The following is a 15,460-nucleotide window of genomic DNA, read 5'->3' on the forward strand; positions in this document are numbered from 1 at the left end:
ATCTGTTTTGGAGTGAAAGGTTAATTTGCAATAAAATAGTTAGCATTATTGCACTGCCAATAGCATACATATCAGCAGTTCTCCACTGATTACATGAAGAAAATTGATTATTAGAAGTTATTTATTTATATCATGCAAATTATGCAGATAGGGAATATTAAGAACATCTGAAGCATTATAAACTACAACTCTCGGGCTGGTTAATACAGTTATTATTATTCCTGTGCAGACAGTTTGAGGTAAGCCCCAATTACGCTGCAGCATTAGAGGTCCCCGCAAATAGCATGACATGGATACTTTTAGCTCTGCTTCTTCACTAAACTCTCATAAGGCCTGGACAGTCAACCTGAAAATGTTTTAGAAGTTGAAATCTAAAAATTGGAATAAAATTATATTTCTACACTGTTCCTTGATAAGAGTATCGATAACCCTGTGAACGTTTGTTATTGTACAACCGCAAACTGCACTTCAGCTTATCTGGAGTTTAGAGAGAAGTAACAAAAATAAAACTCTAGTGCAAACAACATCCATCAAAATTAATTTTACTGGTAAATACAGTTTATGTGAGATTTCATTTCTAATTAAATGTAGATGCTTTATTAGATTATTAATGAACAAGCTTAACTAACTAATAGTTTTAAGACAATATCCAAAAAGTCAGAAGATAAATACAAGCCACACTTTTCAGATTTTGATATTAAGGGGTTTGGATACTTTTGCAAGGAGGCATGAAAATGCAATTCTACAGAAGATGTTTTCTCTTAAATACAATTTTCAGCAATACTTTAGCCAAAAAGACTAATTTAGTGTATATTAACGAAAATATTCTTCCACTGTTGGAACTATTGTAACAATCACAGACATGAGAGTCTACATAAGTTTTTATCTCCTTCTCAAAGTAAACAGATTATCTGTAAGGTGAGCCTTTTGGTCTTTCTGAAAGGCCCTGGACCTTTGACTGCTCACTTGTGTAATCATTTCACAGAGGCAAAATATTTAAATCCAATAAGTCATGCAGCCTGCTGACCCACATTTGGGACTTCGTCAGAGGGAAAAGCAACCAGGAAGTTGTTAAAGCAGACACACACACAGACACACACACACAGGAAGTGCACATGGGAAACAAAAGTTTTTAGCATATTGTTTTACTTTCTTTTTCAGGTTTTGATTTAGTCTGCCCTCACCCAAAACACACACACACACATATGCACACCATGATTGCCTCATAAAAAAAAAATCAGGTAATAATGTCTTGCAAGAGGGAGGCAACATTTAGCCTCTAGATTGTTTTCCTACCTCAAAAGTCTATTTAAGGAGTCGCTTTGGCTACTTTATTTTTTTTAAACACATAAAGTAAAATTTGAATTGATGCAGATTTTTCCCTCTAAATGAAACATACTCTTATACACCCATGGCTCCCCTTAAGACTGTACCATTCAGGTTCCAAGTGCATCCGCACAGTCGCTGTAATGACATTAAGGTTGGTGTTATTTATGCATTAAGCACGCGTTGAAGATTGCAATCTGCCCTGCTGATGCCTGTCAGCGGAGGTTTCTTCCCTTCTTTCCTCCTTTCAGTCGCGCTGCACAACCTCTGCTTATGTACCGCTGTCGTCGTTAGCCGAGTATTGAGCTACCAGCTGACCTACTTTCTGCGCTCTCTCCCAGCCGCCCGGTCCTGTTTACAAGCCACAGCCAAGCCGAGGATGAGGAGTACTGTACCTGGGAAAACCGACGGATAAATCCAGCTGCTAGCTCGGAAAACACTAAAAAAGAGGGGTAAAGTTAAAATAAGCCGAGAGTTTGTTTTTTTTTTCTTTCTTTTTTTTTTGGATAAGTGTGACAACAACGCAGGAAGGGACGCCGGTGCTTAATAACAACGCGTTAATAACTTGTTATGCAATTGAAGGCTTTCGGTGAATGAGCCGCTGCTAGTTGAGCTCGGCTGCTATGTTGTAGTTTAAAGAACAAAAATGACGAAGAGAAGCTCTTTATTTCTACCGGACACTCTTTCTTCAGGTATGTAAGCTTTAAGCCTTCAGTTTCACCCACCTCTGTCATACTTGCGCCTCTCCTTTACACTGTTTACATTATCACGAGTGGCCTCTTCCCAGATTAGAGGTGGGCGACCGCATGATTAGTCCTTGTTAATCATTTCCCGGGAAGCTAAACTGCACTCGTTCAGGGTTTTTAAAGTGTGTTAAGGAGGTTCGTTTTTTCCCGACATTTTCAGGGCGCTCCTGAACGCTCCGTACGTGTTGTGAGCTCTCCAAGTGCCCTGGTTTCAAGGTTGATATAACCATTTTTTTCCACGTTGTAACCCGCTTGACATCCATAGACAGACACAAATGGAGCTCAAGAAATTGCGAGAATACTAATGCGTTTTTAATAATTTCTCAAGGGCCTTTGGTGCGATGGATTTGCAGGATTTCACAGTTTATTTATGTATTAGTTCACTGTGAGATATTTTTCCACTGTTTGATGAATCAGTAAGAGATTTTCAAAGCTTTGCAATGTTTTTTTAAAAAACATTTATTGTTTTTTTTATCTCCTTTTTTAGTGTTGATCAGCTCAAACCGATTTCAGTCGCCAGTTACACTCCTCCACTATTTAATCGTGGGACTTTTACACATTTTGTCTCGTTACAAACACAAAGTAGCACAGAGTTGTGGGATGAAAGAAAAGGAATACATCATTTTCAAAATTAGAAACTGAAATTTCATACCCATTCATCAAAAAAAAAAAAAAAAAAATTTGGATTTGTTGAAAACAATCTGTGAACAGCAGTTTAAAAGTCTTGTCGTAGATTATCGTCTGGATTTAGAGCTGGACTTTGACTGGGTCGTTCTAACATATGAATACACTTTGATCTAAACCAATCCATTGTAGCTCTGACTGTATTTTTAGGGTCATTATCCTGCTTGAAGGCGAACCTCTGACCTACTTTTATGTCTTTCGCAATGTCTAACAGGTTTTCTTTTGGGATTGCCCAGCATTTAGCTTAATCCATCTCCTCATCAACTCTGACCAGCTTCTCCTTTTGGTTGAAAGCGTCCCCACCGTATGATGCTGTCACCACCATGTTGTGAATGATTCACTGTGTTACTGTTCCACAAAATGTTCTGTCCCATGGAACATTTTTTCCTTGTGTCTCGGGATTTGATTTGCATAGTAAGATGGCAAAATATACATAAAAAAACATGAAGAGATTTTATAACAATTTCTACTTATCAAATATGTTTTACACAGCCTGCCCTGGCCTAGTTAGTGTTTATTAAGACACTTGATATTTCATTTTCATATGGTTTATTTTTATCATCTGGACTAGTTTTTATTTTTTCCTTTTCTTTAACTACTAAACGACTTGGATGGCGAATCTGCATGCTGTTGGCATCAAGATATTTGTTGAGTTTTCGTACTGTAAAACTTTCTTGGAATATGCTTTAAATTATGTGACACCAGTGCCTTACATTTCTTCGTTAGTGATTAACTTATTAGCAGTTGATTGGGCCACCATTTACAACCTGCCACACTGCTGCTGGATTATTTTAAGGGAAGTATGTATCATTTATTGCCATTCTAGCTAGGTCATCTAGGTCTAGCAACCTAAAAACACTGCAAAAACATTAACAACAAATGTACTCATTCTCATTACCATGCATGCTAACTTGCCATAGATTCTGCTATTTTGTAATGATGAATAGGAATCAGTGACTTGACAGTGATAAATTTGTTGCCACTAAATTAAATGCACTCTGTAAGTTGTGCTCTGCCAATAAATATTGAATATACTCTGATCTATTAACCCAGGAATATAACAGCATACATTTTGTAATACTAATAAAACACAAACAAATCGCTTTCTTCGTAGGCAAAGCTTCAGCACTAAAATTCTTTCTCTAATATCTTTAAATGGGCATTATTGAGAGATGTAGCAAAGTCTTTATTTTAATTTGTTAATTGGTGGATAAATTATAAGAATAAAAGCCTTCCTTGTTCTCATCTAATCTGATACAAATTAACAAAGTAGTTTTTTCCCCCTGTCTTTACAGACTAAAGATAAACTGCACAGAGCTGAATTACAGTGTAAACACCATCTGCGCTGAAGCTTTTCCAGCCACTGTGAGGTTAAAAAACTTGACATTTTTCCCCCCACACTGTCATATATTCAAACCTTGTTACTTGTGACATCGAGCTTAGTGTGAAGTTGTTGTGGAACAGCTGAAATGTATTGGTTTTCAGTATGCAAATGTAAGACAAGTGTTGATCAAATCTGTACTTAATTACATGGGGCAGAAAATCCTTGAAGCTGCGATCCTGATTGGCTGGCAAAGACTTGACTTGCTGGATTCAGCCCAAACATTGATGTTAGACAGTTGTTTTGACTTTGGCAGCTACAGGAAATATCTTCTCCCAGCATCTCTCATCTGTGGCTTAATTATGCCAACTGCAGAGTATTGTTAGGTTTACAAATGGTTTCCATTACTGCCTGTTAGTATTACAGCTATGATCTATAATGTTATAATGTGAAACACTGCAGTGGTTCAGCATCTTGCTTTTAAAAGATGTCAGATGACAAACTGATGCCATTTTGCTTATTTACTCCTCTATTTTATTACCATACATCCCTTCCTACTTCTGTTTTATTCTCATACACTATTACATATCAGTTTATTTCTTTCAGTACTTAAGTGTCTCTCTGCTTTAATGTGCTAAAACCACTTAAATCGGGTATAATTTAATTGTATAATAGTTATCAAAAACTTTTTTCAGTTCTGATTCCAGGACATACAGTTCCTCTGATCAAACTAAAAGATTTTTTGGAGTCACATAGCCACATTTCTTTTTACATAAAACTATTATATTATCAAACATTATTGAAAATTACTTTAGATCAAGTTGACAGTGCTGGTAAAAAATTACTTCTTGGGATTTATGGATTGTCTCTTGGATGGTACAAAATGTCCTAAGTGACATACAGTATGACTTTATTTATTTGGTGACAAAGAAGAAATGAGCAAGAAATGACTAAATGACCAGCACATGTAGGAACACGCTTTAAAAACACTATTGGAAATACTCTTATATCTGTTTACGATATTTTATACAGAGCTGCACATTTGACTTTTTAGGAAATTAAATGACACCTTTTAATTTTGGAGGGGAAAATCAAAACTCAAACAATGTATTATAGAACCTGTAATCACTAACAATATTAAATCACCATTTTTTTGTGTGTTTTCAAAAGTATATATCATAGACTTGAGACAGAGTTTTAATACATCTCTTTTTTAAAAACTTTTTTATTTACATTATTTATATTACTGGAAAACATTGTGCCTAAACACAACTTCAAAACAACAAACCAGAAAAATACTATTAAAATAAATATCCTTATTTATCCTTACCTAAATAAACATTATTTAGGTGTTTGTAATGGAGTTTTGTTGGTCAATGGTTCGACTGTGTTGATACAACAGGGTACCTCAAGTATTACTTCCTTTTCTACTTCAAAATAAGAGTTTCAAACATTTAAACTGGGTGTGAAGCAAACAGCTTAAAATCTGGAACCCTAAGAAGTAGCCTTGCCAGGAAAAGTCGCACCGTATTGGCTTCTGTTATCTTGAGACGAGGACGAATGACCTAAAAACAGGACAGCACAAGACGGTAAAAGCCAAACAATCAGGTTTATTTGGAGAGCAGGGGGTCAAAATCAGACAGAGTTTGGTAACAAATCAAGGGTCAAATATTTACGAGCAGTCTCCAGTTTTCTGGACAGCGGACGATGGAAACAAACAAAGGCAAGCTGAGTTAAACCTCTCCACGGTTTCTCAAGTCAAGCTGGAACGACTCGCAGTAAACACAGAGGAAGCAGAGGAATAATGACTGACAGCAAGCAGGTGTAGAACAGAGCAGTGAAGCAAATGTTAGAACAAAGCAGGTTTTAAGAGAAGACAAAACGTAACCCAACAATGCTAGAGTGAAATGTTACATTTCTTCAAAATGTAGTTCAATCTCAAGAACACAAGAAAACCTATCGCACCACAATTCCATATAGTTTGAATTTGGATTGTGACAATTTATGCCATTTACAGTTTTCTGCCTATATTGTTGCAGCAATAAAGTTGAGATTTTTTGTGTGTTTGGAAATACAGTGTTTGACTACAAACACAAAAATCCGATCTCATGGTTTCAGATCTGCGTTGAAGTGTAACGGAGGCCGTGGACGGTTGCGTATTACATTCCATATTTATCTTTAGGGAGAACTGCTGTGCTCTGTCATGACAACTTGGACTTTTTTTCCTAGAATGAGTTCTTGTTTTTCTGAGAAACCAGCATTTATTGCTCCGAGTTGAATTTCGGGAGTCCCATGTGTAAACTATAAGTAGTTCCTCCATTCCTATTTTCTTGTAGTGTGTTAACATTCATCCTTGATCATGAACTTGAACTTTAGCAGCTGGTGTTGTGAGTTCAAGTTCGTAGTTAAAGGCTGTAAAAACCCAAAGGAATGCATTTATGGAGACTGTAATAGTTTTTTGCTATTTAACTTGTAAGTTGGAGTTCAAGCCTTACACAGTAAAATAATGTGGTTTCACTTTATACACAGCTTTACAGAGTAAAGTCACATCAATTCATGCTGCCAACATAAAACAATACATTCACAAACTAGGTCAAGTTGTTTCTATTAACAGATTTACACTGTATATAGAAAACGAGACATTCTCTATTTAAAAAGTAAATTTCTAAAGCAAAGAAATTCAGTTTTTTCTGTTTTATACTATAAAATGGTTGAAGAAAAGCTCTGCATTAACTTTCTGACAAATCTATAGTGTACAATGTATACATAAATCTGGCAAATTGACAATAATACAAATGTATTAACACACAAATCAAATTTAAAACTCAAGGGTATAATGTACCCATTTTTTTCAGAACAGAACAGGAAATAAAAATAAAAATGCTCCAGTATAAAATGGATTGTTACATTGTTTATACCTTTACATTACATGTATTTTGAAAAATTCAATACCGAGTTCTATTTCAGTCAAAAATAATGAGAATAATTTTAAATCAGTGTTGGCTACAACAGAAGATCTGTACCTTTTCTTTTTTCAGTCATTAAAGAATAATGAACTTAGTAATTGTGTTCAGAGTCTCATCCATTTCTGTAATTCTGTTGTTTATACATTAGCAGCTGGTTAGCACACATACATTTGTTGGGTAATTTGTTGCGCTATCTGCTCAGGTAGCAAGCCTGAAGTCTGCTGGGGAAGTACAGTTTTAATTTTAAAGTTTAGATACTCAAACAACTAAAGTAGATTCTCATGTCCAAAATGTCTGACATTTTTGTTCAGGAATTAGTAACTGCTGATGGTAAATGACTTTGCAATACAGTTTAAGCATTTCACCTGCGACCTTCACACTATTTGTATTAGCTGTCTAACATTATGCCCTTCAAATTCAAAATAAATGGCTCATCTAATGTTTACATTTTATTTGGATGGATTTTTTTTTTCTCCATTGCAGTTTGAATTGACAAGACAGTGCAATAAAGCACCAGCTCAAAACGGATAAAAGTAAAACTAAGAGCTTTGGTGCATCAGTTTTAAGCTACTTACTTTAATGTAAAGCATTACTACATCTTCAGTTTTCTCAGATATAACAAAAAATTACTCCTCAAGAATGTTAATAAAGTGTGAATGCAAATATGCCTTTATGTTTTAATTAAGGATCAATCATTTCAAGAAAATTTCCATTTGCTTCTTCCATCATAACATTTTTCTTTCTCTCTCTGGGCTTCAGTCTCTCAATTCTGCTTCACTTTATATCTAATTATCCATCCAACAGAGCAGATACATTACTGCCATGCAGAGGAGGAATGCATAGTGCCTGAAATGTAATGGCTTTCTTTGTGATTTTGCATACATGGCAATATATTGAAATGATGATTTAATGTATTCTACTGCTGTTTTTTTTATTTTCAGTTTTAAAATAGTTTAAAACTCATTCTGAATGAGGCGGATCCATATAAAATAGACTATTGGGGTTATAGTCGATTGACTCTTTGACTTTTGCTGTACAAATAAATCGCTATGGCTCTGCATTTTTCATCTCAAGTTGTCTTCCAAGACCGGTGACATATAATCTTATCTCCATGTTTGCTGTGGGAGTGTTGAAAAGGTCTAAGATAACACAGAAAGTGCTTAAGTTTGAAAAAATCACTCCTGTTTTTAGATAAACGTTTTATCTCCACGTCAGAATTTATTGGGTTTTTATTGGGGAAAAGAAGTAAAACTTAATCAGCCATTGCTAATTGGAACACAGTCTTTTAGTTAATTTTTTTTCTTCTATTTCTGATAAGCTGTTTTGTGATAGTGGGCCTTCATGTATTGTAATGATTGAGCTAACATATTATGCTACAGTCTGACCCGAGGCAACTCCTTGTCTACATAGAATAAAGCAAACGCTGATGACTGCCTGCATTAAAATGACTCACCACATATATTCATGACCCAAAAGTAATCACTACACGGTTCACTTTATTTCTGAACCTCCCTTTGTTTGACTTTGTTAGTCAAATTAAAGTATGTTGAAGTTGGTAGCTCAGTGTTGTCTGTGAACCAGTAAGAGGAACAAAATGTTGAAAGATTTTTGCTGGTTGTTTTACCCAGGGCCACAATCACTAAGTCGGTTCTTATGTTTATATTAGAGGTGTATCCTGCTTTTTGTTCAAGCCTGCCATAAACAAAATGTGTGCAGAAGGTTGGTGCACTCTGATTTCTGCTGAGTTATTAAAAGATGTGCCTGCCTCTGGCAGATTTCTAGGTCAGGAGAGCTCCTCCTGTTCAAAAATCCTCATTTAGTTCAAAGGTACATTTCCCCAGGTGGTTATGCTTCATTTACTTGACATTGCATTTTTAATGATTCCACAGGAAGGCATTAAATTGAACTTGCAATAATAGACAAATCTTATATAAAACCGCAGTCTAGTGTTTTATAAGAATAGTTTTAATAGTTAATTTAAACACCACTGCCATAAATTTTTTAAGTAGACTTTTGGGTGCAGATAAGTGGATTTTTGATGTACTTTAATTTGCAAAGGTTTAAAAGTAATATAAAAGTTCATATATGGCCAGTTTCCTGGCTAGGCGTGTCATATTTACTCACACTTTCATGAAAATATGAAGTATAAAGAGAGTTTTCTTTTCCCATGACGCTCCATGCATTCTCAGAATGGGGCATTGCTGCAAATTTAACAATGTGAAGCAGTCTGCCAGGTTTCTTTACACTGAACATTTTTTAAAATTATGAACTGATTTTGACAGGTTGATCACTAAAGTCAAATTGAAATGTATGTAATTGGCTTTGAATTGAAATTGTGTTTACTTTTATGAACTGGAGTTTTTCTGGAAGGAGCCTTGAAACCTTTGTTGCAAACTGGCACCGTATAAATAAACTGAATTGAATGAAACTACTGATTCCAAGTGTGAAATTTGCATTTGCAGGCAGGATGTGGAAACTCTCACTACTTTACACTTTCTAGTTTTGGTTCTTCATTTAAAAATATTGATGCTTTTTATCCTTATGGCAAGATGTTTTGAGCTGCTAGCTTACTTCCTGTTTTTGGTTTGAATAAGAATAAATAAGACAGATAGCTAGAAAACTGTCCATGTGAATGTTACTCATTCTGCCTGGTTTTAGGTGATAGTACGGTTCAATTACAGGCAGGAGGCAGACTTCCTAATCAAAACTGGAGTCTGGGGAGTGGAGAGACAATTTTGGGAATAAATGGCTTCTACGTCATCTGTTTATCAGGTTGAAGGCAGAGTTACGGCAAAGACCCGTTCAGATGCCACTGGAACTGGGTCAGTGTCAGAGTAAAGAATCTTTGTTCTTTGATCTTCACAAAAAAATAATAAAAAAGCAGACAAAACTATAAATGGACAATGTTTTGACATGGTGTCATGGTGTTTCTGAGGAATAGAAATGATACAAGTTCCCTGATCTTTGGATGTTCTACAATGGCGATTAATAACTTTGACAGAAAATTATGGAGAACCAACTATTATTTTTAAATATTGATATAATAAATGCATTGTCTTAGCCGTGTTTTCCTGCAATATTTGTATTTATTTTCACAAAAACTGGCACTAAAAGTAACACTAACATATTTTTAATTGTGTTTTTCTCGACATGCTTTTTAAAGTTGTTTTTTGTCCCATAAAAAGAGCCATCCTTTCCTTGGAAAATTATATTTTTATCTTTACTTTGAATCCTGAAAATAGAAATAAAATGGGGGTTATTTAAAAATGACTCCAAATTTCCTAGAGTGTCTATGTATCTAAAATTATAAGTCATCTTGTAATGTCATGTGACACTTGCGGCTCTAAAAAGCCAAAATAGCTCTTTAGGTTGTAAAGGGTGCAGACACTCAGCTTAGCTGGTCAGATCTTCTTATTTAAGGCAGAGAGACCTACAAATAATCTGAAATTGTAAGTGACCACAATAAAAATCAGGTTCTTATTGTATGTTTTCTTTATGTATAACTATGCTAATCAGTCTACAACATGCTAATACTTACAATTGTATTATTTTTCCGTCATTTTACAGGATTCTGTATTCCTTCAGGGGAATCAAGAAGGTTTTGGGCAAGTGGTTTTTTCCAATAGAGCGTTCCAACAAGGTCAGGACAAATGGGACTTCCAAGACTTCAGAAAGGGCCTGGTTGGCAGAGGGAGTGAGTATGGACAACCTTTCAGACTTCGGCGGCCCGTGTCCGTCCACGCTTAGGGAATGGGAGTGAGTATTAAATACACTAACATTGGTCTGTTGTCAGATTTATGCTCCACTTGTACAACTGCATGCCAACTCACTGTAGTGTATTGTTGAAATAATTTAGCCACCTTAAAAGGAGTCAAAATCCAGCTGTATATATCTCCCCAATGAGTTTTATCTGTATAAGACGTTTTTAAGACATAAAAAGAAGCAAGTGTTACCGTTTTGAAACTGGTGGGAAATTAATTTCCATATGATTTTGGTGATATGTATGATCACTATCACATTTTCAGTTTTCAGGCAGAGGCCAACAGTTTGCGATTTAATAATCTCCTGGTATCCACTTGTAGACTTAGACTTAGACTGACTTTCTTGTCATTTTGCATGCACAGGGTGTATACAGAACGAAATTTCGTTGCATACGGCTCAGGACAATGTTTGGAGCTTTCAATTGTGAGGTTACTCCAGAATAAAATAAAATACAGTATAAAATATGAATATAAATATAGAATATAAAATGCAGGAATGACAGTAAAATATAAGTTATTTAGCTCTGTACATGTGCAAGGTATAAAGTGGAGACCAGATTTTAAGTGCCGTCCAGAAAAATAGGCCCACAGCATCACTGATTCTCCATCGTATTTAACATCGGACTGTTTGTAGCTAAAAAGTCTATCTTAACCACTTTCAGATGAGACAAGTCCACCAGCTTGTGCTCTTTCTGGTCTCATGCATTGTGGGGTCGTATGCATTCATCTGTGTAGGACATGCAGGATTTTTCCCTGAGAAAACCCGACACTCTCTCTAATCTGTGCACAAGCCTGCTGCCCAAGTACATTTGATTCTTTAAATATAAGAAAAGCTATTATTCATCGTCCTCATGCTATTACAGTGCATTTGGATGGTATTCACAGCACTTCATGTGTTACAAATGTTTTTGTGCAACACGTGTTTGCTCAAAATTCAAATCACAAATACCCAGTTATGAGAATGTGCTTATTTTTTAAGAATGTTTTGCTAATTTTTTTTTTTTTTTAAGTATTCACAGCTTTTGGTCAAGCTCAACATTGAGTTTTTATAAATTTGCAACAAAAAAACAAAGTCCACATAGTCAATATGGGGTATTTGTAGAAAAGATTGATTGGATACAATTTGCAATAAGGCTGTAGTGTAGAAAAAGCCAAGCATTGTAAATACTTTCTGGATTAAATGTAAACAACATGCATCAGATATGGCCTATCCGCGTGTTTCTCATGTCACACCATGACTGGAGGACGAGGTAATGTCTCAGTTTTGCGTCCACCAGCCTTTGCTTTGTATTACATTACACTTAGTCCACAATCCAGTATTACCCTTTACAGTGTATATTGCTTATGGCTTTTTAACTACTTCCTGATGTGACTTTCTACTGGTGGGTCAACTGCAACCCACATTTTGTGCTGCAATTAAACATAATGGGTAATGACCTTGTGTAAATTATGGATTTTACATTTTGTGCCCATATTTGTTCCTCTTGGAAAGAAAAAGACATGGATGCTTCCGTTTGTTTTGTAGAAACTGTAACAGGAAACATGCAGAGGTTTGCTGCATGTCTCCTTAAACACCGAGCAGTTTTTTTGTAATCTACTACAGTGACCTGATTAAAGGTGAAGATTCCCAGGAGCTTGAACTGGGTTACCAGGTTATGCTAACAGAGTTGTGGCAGACACTTTGGACATTTCACCATTTTTGTCTGACGCTGGTTTGACTTTGTCTGAAAGAGCTTTTTCTTAAGACAGAAATGAATTATCATGATAGTCATTGACACATAGAAAATGACATATGCATATTTACACACGTCACTTTATAAGACTGTAAATAATGTCTAGGTAAATGTTATGCTTCTGCTTCACGGCCAGCTGGCACTCTGTCACACATTTCCTGGAAAGTCAAAAGAGCTGAGTCACTGTTGGGTTTTGGCAATTACTTTATTTCTTGTTGCAGCATGTTAAAAAGTCAAATGATAAATTATTTTTTTATTCTCAAACAATATATTTTATTGACCCATCCTTGTGCTTTCAGTACCAACAGCTGTGTGGAGGACTTAATGGATGAAGATGAGAAGGACAGGGCAAAAAGGTACTTTATACTGTCTTAATGTTTTATCTGTTAGTTTGCGTATATGAATGTGTCATGTCGGCCATTTTTATAGGCAGGTACAACCTACATTGTCTTTGATTTAATGGCTCACGTGCGACATTAATTTTTGTTTGCAGTTACTACGTGTTCGGAGTTGGTAAACAAGTTGTATTAGGGGCTATTGTACCGTTCAGTTGCTGAAGGAAGGACTTTTCTGATAACAAAAAGTTAAACATTCTTTCAGACACCTGAAAAAGCCAAATGGCGTGCCGACCGGGATAATCAAAACCCTTTGAAGCAAATTATCAACACAGCTGTACAAGCACATAGGGAAGAGAAGTTAAACATTACCTACAAAAGAAAACAACAAAGCTGAAGTTGTTAAAATTAACTCACAAAACTAACTGATTGTTTGATTTGTAATGCAAGATAAACATGCACACTTATTTAGACAGAATGGTGAATTTTAGGTTTATTCTGTTTAAGTAAATGTATTTACTGTATATTATATTCTTTTAACAACTTAATTTTTTCTTTTAAATACAAAAGCATCAGAGACCTGAGAAATGATCCCATGTTCTACATGTTGCATTGTATTTTAATCAATTGACATCACTAACAAAAATACTGAGAACTCATTAACCCTGTTAATTTTTTTAAACAATTAATTAAACATGATTAATTCCCAGGAACCCTGTCATTAATCAGATCAAGAAATTAATTGCTTGTCACCCCTAATTACATATCGTATTATATTAAATTATAAATAAAACTTGAATAAACTCAAATTAAATGTCACATCATAAGTTCTGTGAAATATTTGTTCTATTTACATAAAAGTAATGAACTAGAATATCAGCAACCTGTTTCAACTAAATAGAAATTTGGTGGTTTTCCACTTTTACTACGTTGCACTTGTGCTGCCATTTAAAAAAAAATGTGTGCTTTGCTCTGCAGAGCATCTCGCAACAAATCTGAAAAGAAAAGAAGAGACCAGTTCAATGTGCTCATCAAGGAGCTGTGCACCATGCTCCAAGGTCAAGGCCATCCGCGCAAGATGGACAAATCCACCATATTGCAGAGGACGATTGACTTTTTACAGAAACAGAAAGGTCTCCGCACATCTCGTGTTGCTCATTTGAACGTCTGTAGATCATTTCAGCCACTTAATCTCGATCACTGACCTTGAGTCGTCCTTTCAGACATCACTGCGCAGAATGAGATTTGTGACGTGAAGCAGGACTGGAAGCCCTCATTCCTCAGCAATGAAGAGTTCACTCAGCTCATGTTGGAGGTAAAGCAGAGCAGGATGTGTCCTTGAAGCAGATGATTTAGTCTGAATTCTGACTAATGTAAAATATTACTCTTGCAAATTATCTTTATAATGACAAATGAATGTCACGATTGGCAAAATGTTGTTGGAATCTGAGACTTTCATTGGTGACCATCTGATAAACATAACACATTCACCTCTTTCAGGCCCTGGATGGCTTCCTTGTTGCATTAACGACAGATGGCAACATCATATACGTGTCTGACAGTGTGTCGTCACTTATTGGCCATTTACCGGTAAGTTGGAGCAGTCGGTAAATTAACCATTAATCATCTTTTCACCTAATTTTACCACACTATCAATGGCTGCTTAATTGGAAAAAGAAAATCGGTTAATCACCAGTAACTGTTATTCATATTTGTTCTTGTTTTGAATTAATATTTTTTGAATAAAAGTAAAAGTTTTAAGATTTTTTATATACATTTTTGTTCTTACTAATAGGATATAATTAAGCAAATACAGGTTTTGTCTGTTTTTCTTTGTTGAATGAAGATTAGCATTATGCTAATCACATTTCCTCAACAGATTTATGTAGAACGTTTAACATACAAATAGGCCTGTCACAATAATCAATAAATCAATGAATCTCATGACAATAATAAAAAAAAGCTCAATAATTTGCATTAGCATGATTTGTTGTTTTTCTCTCTTTCTACCAAAAACTGGATAATAAAGTCTTCTGTCTGGTGTTTTGGTTTCAACTGCCCCTGTTTTTGAAGGACATTTTTGTTGTTTTGTTTAATTATCTTGGATATTTAAAATGCCTTCCAGTTCCAGTGTTAAATGTTCACTACAATTTAAAGTTTATTGATTTTTGAGAATGTGTTCTTGCATTCTTTTGCCATCACCATGACATTAGTCGAAAACGGTCTCAAAACAACATTATCGTTTTTCGCAATAACTGCTGGGACAATTTATAGTCTAAATCGATTTGTTATTGTGACAGGCCCTCATACGGAGGAACAGGTCAACACACATGAGAGAAGGTCTTGCCAGCATGTAATGACTGACAAACGTCTGTCTCTTTTTCCACCAGTCAGATGTGGTGGACCAAAATATCTTGAATTTCCTCCCGGAGCGCGAACATGGCGAGGTGTACAAGCTGCTATCATCCCACATGCTGATGACTGACCCCGTTGCTGCTGATTTCCTTGACGGTGAGTATCCTGCTGAGAGGCCTCGCTGCACGATCCGTGTCTGGGTCATCATGCTGGAGCATGGCGGAAGTACAAAG

The 15,460-nt window shown here is 35.6% G+C and overlaps 1 protein-coding gene across 6 annotated transcripts in view; it reads left to right on the forward strand.

Annotated features, from left to right (window-relative positions):
* LOC102229614 (neuronal PAS domain-containing protein 2-like) overlaps positions 1-15,460 on the forward strand; it is a 47,484-nt gene that overhangs the window by 16,396 nt on the left and 15,628 nt on the right. For 3 of the 6 annotated variants that reach the window (XM_023342052.1, XM_023342054.1, XM_023342053.1), the window contains exons 1-7: positions 1,700-2,018; positions 10,611-10,799; positions 12,837-12,893; positions 13,851-14,005; positions 14,096-14,187; positions 14,373-14,462; positions 15,263-15,383. In XM_023342052.1, the coding sequence (XP_023197820.1) occupies positions 10,744-10,799; positions 12,837-12,893; positions 13,851-14,005; positions 14,096-14,187; positions 14,373-14,462; positions 15,263-15,383 (571 nt within the window). In that variant the 5' untranslated portion in view covers positions 1,700-2,018; positions 10,611-10,743. Of the gene's footprint in view, positions 1-1,634; positions 2,019-10,610; positions 10,800-12,836; positions 12,894-13,850; positions 14,006-14,095; positions 14,188-14,372; positions 14,463-15,262; positions 15,384-15,460 lie in introns of those variants that run through there. The other 3 variants (XM_023342055.1, XM_023342056.1, XM_023342057.1) reach the window with 2 other exon arrangements.

Source organism: Xiphophorus maculatus, chromosome 11 (genome assembly GCF_002775205.1).
Source record: "Xiphophorus maculatus strain JP 163 A chromosome 11, X_maculatus-5.0-male, whole genome shotgun sequence".
Taxonomy (NCBI): Eukaryota; Metazoa; Chordata; class Actinopteri; order Cyprinodontiformes; family Poeciliidae; genus Xiphophorus; species Xiphophorus maculatus.